Here is an 18,498-nt window from a genome sequence, read left to right on the forward strand (position 1 = left end):
GGAAGCTTTGTTCCCTTGAGTAAGAACAACAGGTGTTTTACTTTAAAAAGGAGAACTGTGGTAGCCAGGGGAACAGGATTAATAGCATCAGGACTCTGACCAAAAAGACTCTTCATTCACCCAATTGATTCGACCACATTGAGTTAAAGAATGGGGGAAAAAAAGGGTAGGACTTCATATATTGTCTTTTTTCAGTTGGCAATTTGATTTACACATTAGCAATGAGCCTAATAGTGAGTAACCAAAAGCCTTTAAGATTTTAACCAAGGGCCTTTAGTCTTGCAAATCCTGCAGAGTGATTCAGAGTTTATTTACATTAAGCAGGTATACAGTACGAATAAAACCTCAGACGTGCTCTCTACTGCAGAGCCTCTGCGTTGCATTTCTCAAAGATTAGAACTGGGAGTAAATCCTTTCCCGCTGTGTCCCTTTTGGATTTTTCTTACCTACAGTGTGCTGTGAAAGCACATGCAACCATACACACACTCACAAAAACCAACACATGCACATCAAATCCATTACAGGCTTGCCTTTGCAGACTCTCGCCTGGACAGCAATCTCACAGAGGGTCTACTACTCACCCTCAAAACTCATTGTCACACGCTACTGCTTCACACACATACACACACGCACACACACACACACACACACACACACACGCACGCAGGCACACGCACAATCTTCTACCTAGAGTATCCTGTGGATGAATGTCCTCTTTAATGGTGCAAATGGGCAAGAACTGGATAACTGGTTATACTGGGCTGTGTGCGGCTCCCAGCAGCAGCTCTCTGCCAGTGAACTTTCACTTGTCAAACGTTGTCACCCAACATCCTCATGTGCAGACACGACTTGGCTCAAGCGAAAGTTGCCTAAATCCCATTACTACTGCCGCTGACTGGAGCAGCTTTCCCTCGCAGTGCTTTCATTACTTCTGACATGTGGAGACATAAGCCATCAAATAAGGTTAAAGTAAGGCAAATATGGTGGATATGCAGTCATATCCTTAAACAACAGCATGGAAATCCTGCTGCACTCTCACGGCGGGAGAAGGGGATTGGGAACATCTGGCCTTCCCCACGTCTCACTTTCCTTTCACACATGTTTTCTCGTTGGCCTCTCCGCTCAGCTCCTCTCTCTTCCTCTTCCTCTCTGCATCTCCCTTCCTTTGCTGCCTGGATCTTTTCCCCTCTTCTTCCTTCCTGCACGCTGCTTCACTAAACCTTTCTCCCTCTTCCAGACTCTTGTTCTCCTCTGTGCAGCTCTCCCTCATTTTCTCCCCTTGTCAGCCAACTGACAGATGTCTAATCCATCAACACCTCCTCAAGCTGTGAGCGCTATTGTGTACTAGTGTGGTGTGGCGCGTGTGTGTGTCTGTGTGTGCAGAAAAGTTTGAAAAAGTGTGTGAGATTATGTGCATGCATGTCACTGTGAGCTCCTCTCACCTTTGGCATGCTGCTTCCCCTCACACCTCAGAGGGAAAGCAGCATCGCAGCCATCGCTGACAAAATGTGAGGTGTCATGGCGGAGGAAACCCAGCAGCGAAACCAACTCAAAGACACTACGGAGACGCACATCGCCCGAGAGCATGTGAATCTCTGGGCCAAGCGTTTTCCTCACAAGTGTCGCGGCGGAGACTGGGAAGGGTGTGACATGAAAGAGCGCCGAGCTTAATTTTAGAATTACCGCGCTGCCTTTTAATTTACCTTGTTACCTTGAGGGTGTATCAGGCTGTTGTGGAGAGAGAACGCAGGGAAAGAAGGTAGCGGGAGGGAGGAAATGAAGTGTGAAAGAGCGCCAGACGGAGATGAGAGTTGTCTTCTGTCATTACGAAGACCGCCTTTATCTGAGGAACAACTTGAGGCAACCTCTTGTGAGGGTGTGAGTGAGAATCGGTGAAGCCTCCGACACTCAATAAAGGCCTCGTGAATTCCACGCTGCGTAAATGACCTTCAACATTTTCCACTGTATGTGGAAAAAGGGCCAACTTTCAGTTATAAATCTCCATGTTGGCTGAGTTGCTCCGCTCTCATCATCAAGCACAGGGCTCCTGTAATGCCGACGTGTGCTATCTCATATACACACACCGGTCTATTTGGGTCATACAGACACTTGTGATAGATGCTTAGGGAGAACCCTGCTTTGTTGATTGCAATGGATGAATCATACACAAAGCGATCCACCCATCAAAAAACCATGCATCCCACCTCAAACAATCCTAAAAATTCACACTTGTATTCACTAACACAGCACATGCAGAATCACACATCTCTTATTTCCCCTTGGGCATAAATTAGACAAGGCCGGGCCAGGCAGCGTACGTTGCCTGGGGAATAGAGGGTTTCTCACAGGGATTGCCTCTTCGCAACTACAAGATAATCCCATCCCATTAGATCAGATTAGATTAGATTAGATCAGATGACAGAAAGCGAGAATCCATGGATTACCACAGTGCACCGCATTACTGCCCAGTTTAAAAGCAACAACACATCGGCAGGCACAGATAGTAGAGGACATAAGAGAGGAGGAAACAAGATCAGCGTGAAATCTGATGTGTGTTGCTTTTTATACGAAGGCAAGAACAACCGCTCGTCAGTATATTACATTTTTAGTCTTTAAACCATGTTTAACATGTTTGGAGAAGGGATGTATCTTCTTCTTTTTTTTTTACCCGACAACTCCCAGCAAGCCTGCACATTATTCATGCCATTAAAATTCAATAACAGAACCCTCAATTATTCTGGAAAATATGCAGTGATTGATGTGTTTCTTCCCTTTTCACTCTCTATATATAATTTCACCTTTACATTTTGACATTTAGAAAGCAATTAGCAGCATCGTCACGAGCTCTTTAATGTGTCTCTTTGATTTAAATGGTCTTTTTTTACTTTTTGAGACTCATGCATGTTAATCCTGTCTTTCCCTCCAGCTCATTTACAAACAGAATCACTATCTAGAGGGGCTTTGAGAAAGAGGAAAGCAGCCTTAGAATTTAAGTTTAGCATGACCTGATCAATCATCAAGCAATTCATTTTCATATTTGGCAGTCATGCTTTACAAATATTTAGCTGTTAAACGATGCTGTGTATTTGTAGTGGAAGCAAGTATTGTGTGTTGTACAATGGCGTCCGTTACCTTGATCGTTTTGGTCTGAAGTCTGAGTCCATTTAACGTGTTGATGGCTTTCTCTGCGTCCTTTGGATCGATGTAGTTGACAAAGCCGTAGCCCAGACTCTGTCCTGAAATGACAGAAAGAGGGAAAGAAAAACTTTTAAAATGATTTCTCCATTCAGTTGTTTTGTTTCCTCAAATTGCTCACTGGCAGCAAGACAACATCTTAATTTATACTCATCATCCACACTAAAAGATCTGAGGGGAGACAGAGACACACCCCTCATTATTTAAAGAGATGAACACTTTGTCGCTTTAAATTACCATATTTCATATTGACTAATGACTCTCTCTCTCCCAAACATGGCAACTTGTATTATGTTTTTGCAATTGATGGCAATCTACATAGACTGTACACACCCATTGGTTTGTGGACAGCTGTTTTGAGGACTCTTGGTTTTTTGCAACCAGAAGTAACCGGAAAGGGTCGAGCTAGACAGACATTTTTAGGCGACCAACATGATACAATTAACTTTCATGAATTGAGTGTGAGAGTTCTAGATGAAAACACGGAAAACTCCCAGAGCGTAAAACGCTGTGGTAGCGAACTGTCAATCACAGGGTGGCCACGCCCTAAAGCATACTCTGCTCATCGTCTATTTTACTCTAAATGGGACCATCATTTACTAATGAACATCACGCTGCATTGTAGAAGACAACCCCCTGCTGGCCATTAGAAATAATGCACGTTTAACTGAAGCACTAAAGCACTGGCGTCACTTTTCAGGTCAAATTTGCTGCCTGCTAGTCAAAGAAAAAGAAGCTCAAATTACATATAGATATAGATATTACTGGTTAATATGGCAGTGTGATTCGATGACCAGAGTTTGATGCCTTTGTTCCTCCTCGAACCGAAAATGATACCCAGGCCTTGCTCCTGTCCATAGTCACCCTCTAGGGTATCAGGCATCTTTTCCTTGAAAAATCCTTTGCAACATCTCCTCATCACTACTGACAAGATCACAGTGACTCCTGCCCGGAGCGCCAAGTGTCTTGGTGTGACTTTTTGTCAACCATGTGAAGCCTGTTCAGTTGCCACAGCATCCCAGATTTGCTCTCTCTCTACTACATGTGATGGATGAGACGGCCCCTTTCCAGATCTATATACCGGACCCGTAGAGACCCTTTTTGCTACTCACTATTCAATCACCTAAAATATCAGCACACTATCATTCACAAGATGATCCAGGGCCAATACAAATAAAACATCCCCCCCCTGGTATTTTACGTCATGATAATAACGTTATGAGTAGGGAATGTGTCCCGGCTGATCCTTGCACTCCTCAATATTGGTTGCTTGTTATATTGGTGATCTTGGGGCTCGAGGGGATTTACTAGAATGTAGCAATGCATTTATTTTAACACGCTTCCCAGATCGAAGTGTCACCGACTGAATGCCAAAAATGGATATCATAAATTAGCGTCAAATTCTCCTTGAATTGTGAGAGTAAAACCAGGCCGCAGCAAATAAGTATAACTGTGCCTACAAACAACATATTTGTTACTGTCTTTGCATCTGTACAAAAAGAGAGAGAGAAAAAAAAACAAAGAAACACCACCCCCATTTCCCGCTAAGCTTAAATTTACTTCGATAGCAGACTCCCTTTGAGTGTGAAGCAGGCCTGACATCTCCCAGTGTTTCCCCGACAGAGGAAGCCTTTCAACAGGCGGAGGACTTTAAGCGGACGCCTCCAGCCATCGCGGCCTTCAGTCGGCTACTTTTCAACAAACAGCCCCGATCCACTAACACACAAGCGCAAAGTCAGTTTGAGAGGAGCGGCGTGCACACATTCACGCTAATGGGAACAGACAGCGGTTAGTCAGAGACAAAGTGAATCACAAAATATGGAGCATGGCTGTTTCACAAAATAAATACATTTGGGCTATGGATATCACAGCGCAGAAGAGCTCAGCTGCGAGCAGTAGAAGGGCCAGGAGGGACTTGTAGTCCTAACATCAAACAGCTGATGATTTTCTCTTCTTCTCTCCTCTCCTCCCTCTTCTCCTCTGGATTAACTGTGGATTATCAGACGCTCTCTAATGTTAATTAAAAACCTGCCATCCTGGAGAGACTACTGCTATTTTTAACCAACCCTCCTCTTCCTCCCGGACTCTCAGCTGACATCAGGTGTTAAGTTTGGCAGTTTAAATACACCACACAAAATCATTCTTTGTGCCTGGTCCTCTTTATTAAGTGGTGAATACACAAAGGAGACCACGAATAACAAAGAGAAAGAGAACATGTGGCTAAATTAATTAATGGAATCAGTTGAAGTGAAACAATGCACGTAGCTTGATTTGACGGGCCGTAAACGGTATTCTGAATTAGTAGTGTACATTATGCCGAAGAATTACATTTTTTTAACAAACATTTCAAACTGTGACTGTTCAAAGGCGCATTGGATTCAATTTACACTGCCGTGAAATTCCAGATGGGTGCAACAGCTGAGAGCCCGCCGCTTGTAGCGCTCCTCTTCCACCCTCGCCTCCCACTTTCCCATCACCTTCCTCACCCCGCTCCCTCATCTTCAACAAGAAATGTGAGGTTCGACAAGCGCAGCTACCAGAGGGTTAGCTGACAATGAAGTGTGCTGGCGAAGAGCTCTCATGCAGGGCAATCGAGATGGGCTGGCTGGTGCTTAATGGTACCGAGACACTTGGCACTCGTGGAGTAGTCCAGGCAGCCAAACAGGGCCAAACCTGCAGCCATGGACGCTGCCGCTGTGTGTGTGTGTGTGTGTGTGTGTGTGTGTGTGTGTGGGGGGGGGTGGGGGGGGGGGGGGGGGGGGGGGGGGAATGGGGTGGGCGTGTATGTTGGTGTGCCTGCAGAGGTCTTGCTGGTATTGGTGCATCTGCCCACCCCCACTCTCTTCTTCACTCCCTCTTTGGCAAGGCTGAGGGCCTTCAGGCTGGAGGAAAGAGGGCGGGATCGAGGCTCGCCGGCTGGCAACAGTCCCAAGGTGAGCGATGAGATGAGGGGAGACGGAGGGAGGCATCTGCCTGCAGCATCAGGAAAGCTCCAAGAGGGGATTCCACCGACCACTTCCAGCCTGCCATGGAGCGGCTAACAGCAGGGAACTACCGCCTGGCGGCCTGGAATGTGCACGGATGGGTTGGGGAACGCCAACGCTTCACACAGATGTACACACATGTGCACACGCTCGCAAGTAAACATGTAATCACTCAACGACAGAGGCAAACATTAAAGTGAGTCCTCGCAGCAGGACAGCGAGGAGTTGAGTGGCTGGCGGCTAACCAGTGAATGCATCATTGTTCGTGGGTTGTAGTTCCTAAACCGTTAAGTGAATGTCAACACTGAAAAGATGAAGAACACTGTCTAAGTCCATCCTTTTCTCATATGCATGCACTAGTAATCCAATAGATGCTCAAATAACCTGCAGAGGCAGCTGGCAGTGTGGTTGGCTTCATTCTGTCACAACAGCTGCCCTGTCCACCGTCGTACTCCCCAGCAGGATCAGCATTTGGATCACACCATCACAGTGTCCCGCTCTGTTCCAGCTCAACACACCGAGGTTAAGCACAGTTTTGAGGCAGTTTGAAATGGCTGAGCATCATTTAACCTCACATGGTGTCTTATTGGAATGTGAGGATAAGGCCAGCTCAGGCTGCAAGATCCCACAACACCAGGCAAAACATATTACTGTTGTAATATGCCGTGTTTCTCGCCACATGTTTTAATGTTCTTCAAGATCAAGTCTGACTGTAAAAGTATTTTGCAATGTCATTTCATTTATCATTCGTTGCCACGGAACAATAATAGTCACGAAATTGTAACATAAGGCTAAAAAAATGTTGATTCAAAAATAGTATTAATAAGAAGTCTTTCTTTTACACCCAGAGATGGTCTACTGTTATTTTTATAATTACAGAAAAATAACTTAAGGAAGTGTGGCATTTTAGGCAATATAGAGAAGCTATTAAAAATGCGTGATAAATAGCCTCTAATGGGGTTGTAGCAAACAGAAAAATCAGCCTTGTGCTGATCAATTAGCTTAATGGATACATTAACGTATATACTTTAATTGTCAATTAAAACCAAGAACCCAAAATGATGCATTGCTCTTTATAATGGCCTTTTAATGAGCTCAGATTTAATTTGCCTTTGATTCGTCAGCTGCTTACAGTGCAAGTTGTGCAAATTTCTGTTGTAACAGTTGTAACGACTTGATCGGCAGCAATGAAATGGGGCTTCTCGATCAAAATGATGTAACTTTAATAATGGCAGAGGTCTTGTAATGAAGACTGTCCCCCAAATGAGGTTTATGTGATGCACGGTGTCACTAACACACTAAACCACATGTGGGTGGTGGAGGGATGAGGTGACCTCCACTCTTCTGGCTCTGCTTTTGTACAATCTGACATAAATTGTGTAGCGAGGTGGGCCTGTTTTTCAGTGGTAAAATCACTGCCTTTTCTAGTGAGGAGCTCTTTGGTGAGTTGGCGAGGTGTTATGACTAAGCCATTATTTGCTTCCTGAGGAGCAGGTTGCTCAACGTGTGAGATGAGAAAATGAGTGTACTTCGAGTGGGTGTCATCTCTGCTGGCCCCACGATGCCATTTCATCTTTTGTTTCCCCCCTTCTGTGCATGCACACACACACACACACGCACACGCACACGCACACACACACCTATGCTAAATTACATATACGAGGTACATAATAACAAATAAGCAAAATAGCTCTCCGCATGGCTACACTGAATGCAGAGGCATATAATCAAGTTAAACATATTAATGTGCAACACTGTGAGGCGCACAGTGAGGAGCACAATCTTACGCTGTAAGGTACAGCGTCCAGTTGCATATTGCCTGTCATTATTTTGTGCCTTTTTTGATGTATTCTGTGACTAAGAGCCCTGTACTGCAGACATGAAAGCATCTTCATCTCCTGCTATCATCAGGCAAGGCTCACACGACGCACTATAGACTCTTTGATGTAGAGTGGTAGCTACCAAATGAAACACATGGCTGCACGAAACCTTCTCTTTCACTATTTACTGTCCTGCAATCTGTTGGACTTGTAGCTATTAATATAAAAGTGAATTTGAAATGCTGACATTATGTTGTCAACATGGATGTAACATTTTATTTCTGCAGTGGTGCCAACTTGTTCAAATTTTATGTCAAATGATTTACTTATTTGTCTTGTGTTCCTGTGTAGTTTATATATTTCCATAAATAGAATAACTTTTTGTGGTATATGCTCATCAAAATGGATTAGCAGCTCTGCGTTATTTTGAAAAAATATTTCAAATTCAAAAGACCCCAAAGTAAACTTGTTGTGTAAAAATACAAAGACACAAATAGACATGAAGTTGCCCCAAACGAACATACAAATTTGTGTGATTTATTTTTGTGTCTAAAAAGCCTATCAGCGTTAACATTCTCCTATCATTAATAACGTCCTTTGACATTGAATCAGAAATGGAGCAAATAATTTACGTAGCGGTCTGTGGGCAGCCAGAGCTCTATGATAGTGCCTCATTTTGTACAGAGCCCAGATTAAAATATATGTTTGAATGCATATGTATAAATCACAGACAAAGAATGGTATGAATGAAAAACTTCCTGCCCTATTTACGCATAGATTGCGTTATTTTGAGTGTTGATGGAGCAATTTTAGAAGTGTAGTCACGGGAGAACAGAAGTGTAGTCATGGGAGAACAGAAGCATCAAAAGGAGTGAGGGGGAGTTGCGGCTTTCAGAGATCACCCGAGCTTTGAGCCGGTGATGTTAACACACCTTGAGTGGACCAGCCTCTACTCCCCACAAAGAGGCAAATACGTTTGGTCAGTATTACATTTAGCGACATTTTAAGCTAAGGCAGAGGGGACAAAAAAAACATTTCAATTTGTGCCCCCGAAAAAAGTGTCACAGTCATTTCTTCTATCCTCTCCATCCTCTGATGTTTTGCCCCTTGCAGTTGCTATTTTTGATGGGCCAATGCTCCCAATTGAAAAGGTGCCCTGTCACCAGCTTCACGTCAAATTACACTTTACTTACCTTTAAAGAGAGTCAACTCCATAGAGAGAAGGAGTTAAGTGAGTGAAAGAGAACAAAAGACTACAGCACCTCAAATATTAGCAGTACAGTTAGAGCATATCATGTGGCATGAATAAAACCCGTTTAAATAACTAAATTCATAAACAGAGCCGCGTCCCCCGCACGCATTCATCTACTGTAGATCCCCCTCCCACTCACTTATTCAACACATCTTTCCCTCCTGGGTTGCCAAGGTAGCAGCCACTGTTGCAGTCAGGAGGCTCCCACTCTCAGTTCCCAAGGCCCCGCTTCCAATAACACACACACACACACACACCACACACCACACACACACACACACACACACACACACACACACACACACACACACACACACACACACACACACACACACACACACACACACACACACACACACACACACACACACACACAGGCACACACTTGCCCACGTAGAAGCTCAGGGACAAACACACACACACACCTACCTACACACACACACACACACACACACACACACACACACACACACACACACACACGTAAGCCAGCTCCTCTTGGGGCTAACGGACAGCCTGCAGTGAGTGGGCTGGTTGCAAGCTGACAGACAGAGGGGCCCCTTTCAGCCTTGGATAACCCTGTTACGTCAGGATCGCGGAGCCTACTGTGCTGCACCTGCTCGGACTCTCACACAGAGTGAGCGGACCCATACATAAGCTCTAAGCCATCCACCCCCAGCCCTGCAGCACACATGCTGGGGACAGCGGGACTGTCTGGCTCTCTCCTGCCCAGGTACAGTGCACTCAGAGTGGAGGGTCGGAAGGTGAGGAACCAGCTCTGAGGCACATTCAGCTGCTGGATCTGAGGCTGACAGAGGGGACAGTCACGACCTCTGTGCTCCATGTAAAGGGCACTCAGTGGAATGAGAGGGGACAGAGGCTGTCTGAAGTGAGGGTCACTAGTGGAGCAGTACAGCCAGGGAAGCTCTCAGGGCGTCCAATTCTGGGTCCTAAGCAGAGGGAGGCGCAGTAGGAGGAGGGGGGTGGGAGAGTGTGTTTTATGAGGAAAGAGACAGGACATTCTCGCGACCTGGGACTCTGAAACTTTAATGCGTCTGCCTGCTTGTGTCTGCACTTCTGAGCCTGGCAGCTCTCTTAATACCTGGCGTTGGAGATGTCAAATCCTTTTTTCATCTATTTTCCTGTCAGCTTTGTTCACGCTATCTCCAGCCTTCAGCCCATTTCAGGTTCAGATGAATGCGGCCTGTATGTGAGATGTAAACACTGCGCCACATCTCGCTCGCCATCAATTCAGTCAGGATGTGAAAAAGTATGTGATGGTTTGTCACCACATTGCATTTGTGTTGTTTAGGTGTTTTAGAAAGTTTGAAATTTGGTCTCATCGTAAGACAAACGGAGGAATAATGGCAAGTTGGTTCCCATCACTCTAGTAAGGATGTGAAAACAGCTTGGCTTGCAATCTGAAGTACAAAGAGATTTGTACTTCGCAGCATGTTGTCAATGTATATTTCAGTAGCAACAAAGAGATTTTGGTAAACTGAGGTTTATATGGTGAATATTTGATCTGCTTCCCGTTAGACTGACAGACCTTGTGCAGGAGCTAAGCCCATCTGTCCTTGCACATCAGGGTTAGATGCATATTTTATGTTTGCAATACTTGTGGGTGCACTTGATGTTGCATAACAGAAATGGAACGATAATGAAACTAATGGATGTGTGGTGCCTGAGCCACGGACTTCTGCACGCAAAGCAAGCCGAATCCACCAAACTGGGGTATTTTCTGCACCTCTGTGAATAGTGTGTACCTGTCCTTATGTAAGAAGAGGGTTCGCAGCAGGCGTTCACACGGTACTGAAGCTGCTGTCTGTCAGGGGTGCTCTGGCTTGAACTCCTCCACAGCTGACATCACAGTCCATCTATGTTTCATAGCCAACATCTGCTTGGCTTGCTACATTGTCACTATGATTTGCATCAGCTCCCCAGATTCCATGTCTAAAACCAACACATGGAAGGTGACTACAGCACCAATGGCTTCCCGTCTGTGTGCTTTGGAATGATGTCTTTACAGGGTTTGATGTAGACAAGTAGAAATATTTAATCTGCATCAACAGGAGAAACATTGCTGCTTAAAGACGGCAATAAGCAAATGCTACCTGAAGGTTAGCCAGAACAGCACAGACAACAAGCAGCTGGTAAACATGGCCGACTGTTTACTCAACAAGTAGGGAAAATACTGTATATATCTCTACAGAGTACAGAGTAAAGGCTACTGAGCTTTTAGCTACTGTGAATCCAAATAAATGATTGGACCCCAATGCAATCAATCCTTGTTCCAGCATGAAAAGCCATTTTCTTCTCCTCCGCGTCATTATGAAAACAAATGTATTAATTTATCCTGCAAAAATGCAGCTGATGCAGAAAAAATATCCTGACAAATGACTTACTGACAAGGATCAGTCAATTCCATTTCTCTCTGTGTAAGTGTGCGTTCGTGCATAAGCATGCATATAAGTTAATGAGTTCTGATTCAGCATATTGCAAGGTCCACATAGATTTTTCCTAGCTCACAATAATGGTTTGCATGTTTCTTTTAATAGCTTATTTCACTGTTGTTCCAGATGAGCTTTCAGATTTGTCATGCCATGTTTGCTTCCTTTTTAAAGAAAGAGCACTGGAAGTGGAAGCATCTGTAGTCCATAGTCTCTCTGAGACATCACGCCATGACCAAAGAATATTTGTCCATGTTACATTCTCTCTGAGTGGAATGTAGGACTACAGATGTAAAAGCCACTCCAGTCTACACAACTATTTTCTTTAAGATATATTCTCCTTAGGAGTACGCAGGCAGAGCGGAGGAGGCCTGGGGCTTATGTGCAAGGATGTGTGGGCTGCAGCTAGGTGCGTGTAAGCTAGCCTTTAATAAAAGATTAACCTGCATGTTATGAGCTCACCAGCCAGAGGTAGTTGTGCATGCAGGCAGGTGGGTAGGCAAACGGGCAGGCATGTGGACACCCAGAGGTGGCTGTTATACCAGCTGACGTCAGCCAGGGTGACAGACGGAGCTGGAGTGTCTACGCCTGCCCGTAACCACCCGAGCCTCACGCCACAATGGCGTCATTGGAGCTGACGGGAGCAAGTCCACAGGAAGCTGAGGACCTGTCGGTCCTCTCCTACTGTACCTCTGAGAGGCGTACGTGCAAAAGTGCTACACATTGCAAAAATGTATGCGCACCGAAAAAAGGCTTGAATCTGTGGATTTGTTGGCGGAATACTTGAATCTTGTAATGATGAAATAATAGAAACTAAACTTTGTTCTATACTCCTCGAACTCTGCACACTGCATAATAGAATACGACGGCCTTAATAACCCCATCAATATGAATGATGTGTCGCTACAGAACACTCTAACCATCCTCAAGACATTCAGAGGTAAAAAATATCCTCTCCTTCCTCAGTCTTTACACTCTGATAAAAAAGTAGAAAAGTAGAAGTTGATCTGTCTTACACCGATGTGTATATATATATATATATATATATATATATATATATATATATATATATATATATATATATATATATATATATATATACGACAGACGACAAAGGGTACAGGTGTATACATTGGCCTAATAAAAACATGCCGCTCTCTTTCCTCTTCTTCCCGTCCTTCTCTTTACTCCTCCCGCTAGCAAACCTGGCTTAGTCTGTTAATGATTTGGATGACTGTTAGAGTATGAAGCCTCTTGGCATTCCCTGTTAGAAGAGGGGATCTGTGCTTTGTTAGCCTAAAAGTTTGCATAAGGAAATTGCACCCATGGGAGAGCAAAGTAGGCACACACCAGAGGGGGAGATTGAGGGAGGGTGGGGGTTTATTTATAACTTTTTTGCGTCAATGCAAAGTCATCAGAGAGGCCTTGTAGTGCAGAGCAGAGAAGTACCCTAAATGGTTTAGAAGTGAGCCAACAAACAATTCTACCTTTCTCTCACATTCTTCCATTTAGGGCCCGAGCAGGTTTGCAGCGTTTTTTTTTATTTTTAAACTCCCTCCAAATATCAGCTTGGTTCCTCGCTGCCGCTTGGCAAATCGCACTTGAGGGGAAAATCGTGAGGAGAGAGAACATGGTGATGGTGATGATGATAGCGTGTGGTCGCCCAGTGTTATTTCTGTGCACACCTTCCTCCATTATCCTGGAGTATCTGACTCTCAGGCTCCATTTTGTGGCCCATTAGAGAGAAAGAGGAAGATGGTCCTAGAGAGGAATTGTAGAATATGCTTCAAAAAATGAGAGAACCGACGGAGGCTATAGTGGCCGCTTCTGGTTTACAGTCAACATTGCCATCGCTATTGGCCTTTTGGTTGTACTTAATCTATTACAGGAAATCTTAATTCGGTGATTGTGCTGGGGTATATATCTGTGCATGTGTGTGTTTACACTCTCCGCCTTGCCTGTTATTGGAGAATGGCTTGGTGATCGACTCCCCCTGCCAGCCTGGTGCTCTTTAATGAGATTATCAGGAGAAGAGTGTCAGTAAGTAGGATCTAAAATGAAAGCCATTATGGAGCATTATCACAGAGCCGCACCAACCCCCCTCCCCTGATCCATCTGCTGTATGGCCACCCACACAGCCACTACGCCCAGATTACAGCCATGATTAGCACCGCGAAGTGCTGCTTAATTTAAACACCTCTGGAGGACATGTGGCACTTTGCCGCATTGCTGACTCAGAGCGCTTGAACACGCGCAGGAGGGCAGAGATGGATTTCTCCTTCGAGAAGACAATGCATGCAACGACTGCTGTCAAACACTTGTTTTGGAATGGTGTTGAGCCGTGTGCTTGTGTACACTCGCATGAAGTAAACTATTCATTTCATATTTAATCCTGTACATGTGTGTCTTCATTCGACACACAGCGTACTGCTAGCGTACTGGATCTGCACCTACCTTTTGATCCTTTAGCAGAATGTGAGCCTTAATCAGTTTTAATATTCTGACCAATCTACTGTCTACCTCAAATATTACAAAAAAAAGATTGTGACAGGTGACCAAACACAAAAAAATAAATCCTTACAACGAACATAAATTAAACAACAATTTAAAGTATGTGGTTTGTTGAGTATTGCAATATAACATATATTTAAAATCAGGTAGCTGAAGGGGATAGGAAGCCACGTCTTAAAGTGCCAGGATCAAAATTGTCAATATAGAAAGCAAGCATCTAAATCCCTTCCAGCTCTGGATGAGCTTTCCTTTTTCCCTCGGCGAAATTGCCTTTGGGGACTACCACATCATCACACAGTGTAGCCTAACTTCGTCCATCATATTGTCATCGACAGCCGATTGACTTCAGTTTAGGTGATTTCAGTGAAATACATGCTCCTGTATGGGGAGGAAACCCATTAGTTAAATCATGTGAAGGCTAAGCAGATCAGTGCACAAGGGAAACGCAAACGACATTATCCGAGTTCAACGCGGACAGTCTCCGTTCTGTACCTGTGATCTTGTCGCGGACCAGCTTGCAGGACTCAATCTCGCCGATGCTACCAAACAGGCTGCGGAACTCCTCCTGGGTCATGTTCTGCGGCAGGTAGTTGACGATGAGGTTGGTCTTGCTGTCGTCATTTGATTGGCCGGTCTGCATGGGCGAGGGACAGCCGCGGCTGTTGGCGGTCGGCCCGTTGGCTGTGGTGCCTCCTCCGCTGGGCCCATTTGTCACTGGAGCATCCATGTTACTGATGATCTGGAGCAGGGCAAAGAGGAGGAGGAGGAGGAGGAGGAGGAGGAGGAGAACCACAGAGCGAAAGTGCAGGGAGGAAGAAGGAGAGACATTCATTAGCAAAGGCCTCTGTCCTTTTATTTAGAACATTTTGAACACTTAATATGTAGCAAGCATGTAATACAAGACTCTGACAAAGTGGTTATTTTCTAACTTAATTTTCTTTCTTTTTTTTTTGCATTAAGTCAAAACAGTTCTGGTAAAAAGGTTTTTTTAAAGGCCTGTTTCCAGACATTAGAATGAGTTTAAACGAGCTTTGCACAGGCATTATATCACTGTTTTGGAATTGACATACAATTATTTCTTGACTGACAGGGATTCAAATGTTATAGTGAAATAGTAGGAACATTTCTTTAAATATTATATTATTATAAACATCTGTCAACCGTCAGTCATCACCGTCAATCATTTTGCCTGATTTGGGTTTTGGGGGCCAAAGTTGTAAATAAATGGGCAGGACTGCTTTATAGTCAGCACAGGCGCTCTGAAAGAATGTTGGTATTGTACCAAAACCAAACCACGGATACGTTGAATGTCAACATCTGTGCTTTTGATCAGAGCAAGCAATGTCATTCAAAGACAAAACCAGACAATGGTGTTACAATGGTGTTACAACGACGAATGGTGTATACATACTATAACAGTAGTAATATTAATTTTGAATACACATTCCTCTTCTTTTATTATCTTTGCCAACCATTACTGTTAATTAATACGAGCAACCACCGTCACTCCGCTGTTGGAATATTGATTCTGAGAAGCAAACCTGCAAAAAGCAAACATTTTAATGCCAACTCGTCCAAAATACTTCCGTAGCGATGCAAGCATGTTTTTGATGACATTGGCTGTAAAAGGGTCTATAAAACAAACACTCGAGACCGATAGACATTAATGATGTCAGGAAGTTGTTCTCTGATAGCTGCAGAGGTTTATGGGAGGCGGCAACCACAGGGGCAGCCAATCAGCTGGCAGAGAGAAGTGTGTGTTTCCTTATATGGTCTTGTAGAGCATCTCAGGTTCAAAGTGTTAAAAAAAACTTTGAGCTTGGTTTAAGTGTCAGGTGAAGGAGGAGGGAGGTAGGTTGCACTTTTCTTTCTACCAGAGCACTCCGATACATATTTAATAGAAATGCTTATTCTGAGCGAATATTCTCAAAAAAAAAAAAACACCAATGTGTGAAGTGAAATTATTCATGTATTTGCATGAAAAACATTTGTTTGATCAAATTAATAGCTTTCGTTGCATATAAGGGTGAGTGTGTATGTAAGGGGAGTGTCCGTTGTTTCAATGGAAAGAGTGGAGACATCTAATCACTAAACGGTGGGAAGATAAAACGGGAAAAAAGAAGATGGATGCGCTGTTATAAATTTAGAGAGAGCATCAATATATCTCGACTCCAATGCCGAACCAGACCAGCAGACTGTCGACAGAATGTTTATTACCTTTTGAAAGTCCTGCAGTGTCACACACATCGCACTGATAATAGATTATGTGTCTGTTTGCAAAGAAAAAAAGAGCCTGTCCAATTGAGCACACACTCGCACAAAGTTCCCTTCATAATGCTGCACAAGCAATGCAATGACCAAACATGCTGTAACACAAAATGAAGATGCGAATAGTTTTTTTAATCTGATTTAATCACATTTTGAAAGTCATCGCTCAGATCTCTCCCTTTCCCTGCTCAACCATTCAGCTCCCTGTCTATTTTTATCCATTGGTAAGTACACGCAGACAAGGCTGCACTTGGAAGCGGGGCTGGTTTCAGCAAAGGAGAAATGGCACACCAGTCCTACTTCGCTCTATTTCTGGATTATCAAAAGACTGGATCTGTGTTCTAATAATATATCTCGAAGCAGAATTAAAAAAATTCCCAGTTTGTCCAGAAATAGTTTTCAAAACCATTTTAGACATTTAATCACTTTACTTTTATCTATCTATCGGCGAGTAGTGGTGTGAAGAGATGATGAAACATGAAAAGCAGGCATACTAATAACTCTTTAGTTACCAAATAAATACCACCCATATTAATACTAATATCAATATAATACATGATAAAACGTCACCAACATCAAAATGCCGAATAAGAAAAGTCAAATGGTGTACAGTTAATTGTAATGAGAATATTAGAGCTGCGAAAAAAACGGTGTTATTTATCCAATACCGAATTTGGAATATATACATATCATAAAATATATATAAAATACCTATACCAAAAATGCCATGGGATGTCATAGGGGGGCCATCTTTTCTCTGACTTTAGGACAATCTAATAAAGGGCTGTGTTTCTAACTATCTAGTGCTCTTCTTTTTCGGCAGCTAAGTGTTTAGGGAGCAGCAGCAAGAAAATGTCAGTCTTTAATCTGCTGCTATCGTATCGTGCTAACACACACACACACACACACACACACACACACTGTGTGGCATAGGCAGAGAGTGGAAAAAGCCCATACTCAAACACACGCACGCACACACACACACACACACACACACACACACACACACACACACACACACACACACACGCGTACACTTAGATGCACGGAGAGAACAATGGCCCAAACCCACAGCAGAAAACAAACAGACAGGGAGATGTCTAAAAGCTCTCAAGATGAGAGCTGCATGCAAATTGTTCTTTTGACAGTATCCTTTCCTCCTCACTCGCCACTCTACCACAACAGAGATACAGACACAGACTGAGAAAGACAGAGGGGGGAGGAGAGGGAGAGGAAGGAGAGAATCATATCTAGCCATAACAGAGTTGATTGGAGGGGGCCTTATTAAATCTGTTTACATTCCCCGCTGCGCTACATTCTGTCAGTGAGACTTTCAACTCCATGGGACGCTTTCTGAGGAGTTTTTCCACCAAAATGGCTGCCTCTAATTAACAGGGACCTGCCGAGTCCCAGTGGCCAATTATATTCCTCTCCTTGTCCCTGCCCACCAGCATTTGTGTTGCTCAGCAGTCCACTTCATGTTGGTTGTGAACACTCGGACGCCCCTGCTCTCCCACTAAGGAGCCCGGTGCTGTGGACAGAACTCACTGTCCTGCTGACGCGGTACAACACACAGCCCTCTCAAGATCTCAGCCTCCAGATGCAGCTTCTTACTCACAAGTTGTAATTCTACACATGTAGGAGGCAGAGCCAGCTACAAGTAATGCATGTGTGCCGTTGTTGGACACGTGTAACAGGAAAACAATAGATGCTTTGTGTAAGTTGGAAGATACCTTATCATTCTTAAAAACGGCATCTTAAAGGGCCAGTGTGTAGCATTTCTGGGAATCTAGTAGCGGAAATTGAATAAATTACTCATAACTATGTTTCCAATGGTGTATAATCACCTGAATCAAGCGGAGGGGTATTCAGTTGGTTGCACTCTGCAACCACACAGCTAGGTGCCACTAAATCCTACACACTGGCCCTTTAAGAATGACGACGTGATTTGGCTTGAATCAAACAATTCTGCAGCTAAAGTTGCTGTAAAGCAAAGTGCATGGGGGGACATATTTATT

The 18,498-nt window shown here is 44.0% G+C and overlaps 1 protein-coding gene across 1 annotated transcript in view; it reads right to left on the reverse strand.

The window, feature by feature from the left end:
* elavl4 (ELAV like neuron-specific RNA binding protein 4) overlaps positions 1-18,498 on the reverse strand; it is a 66,053-nt gene that overhangs the window by 18,952 nt on the left and 28,603 nt on the right. The window contains 2 exon segments of the mRNA XM_034530921.1: positions 3,133-3,236; positions 14,705-14,951. Coding sequence (XP_034386812.1) covers positions 3,133-3,236; positions 14,705-14,951 — 351 coding nt within the window.

Source organism: Cyclopterus lumpus, chromosome 4 (assembly GCF_009769545.1).
Source record: "Cyclopterus lumpus isolate fCycLum1 chromosome 4, fCycLum1.pri, whole genome shotgun sequence".
In the NCBI taxonomy this organism is placed as follows: domain Eukaryota; kingdom Metazoa; phylum Chordata; class Actinopteri; order Perciformes; family Cyclopteridae; genus Cyclopterus; species Cyclopterus lumpus.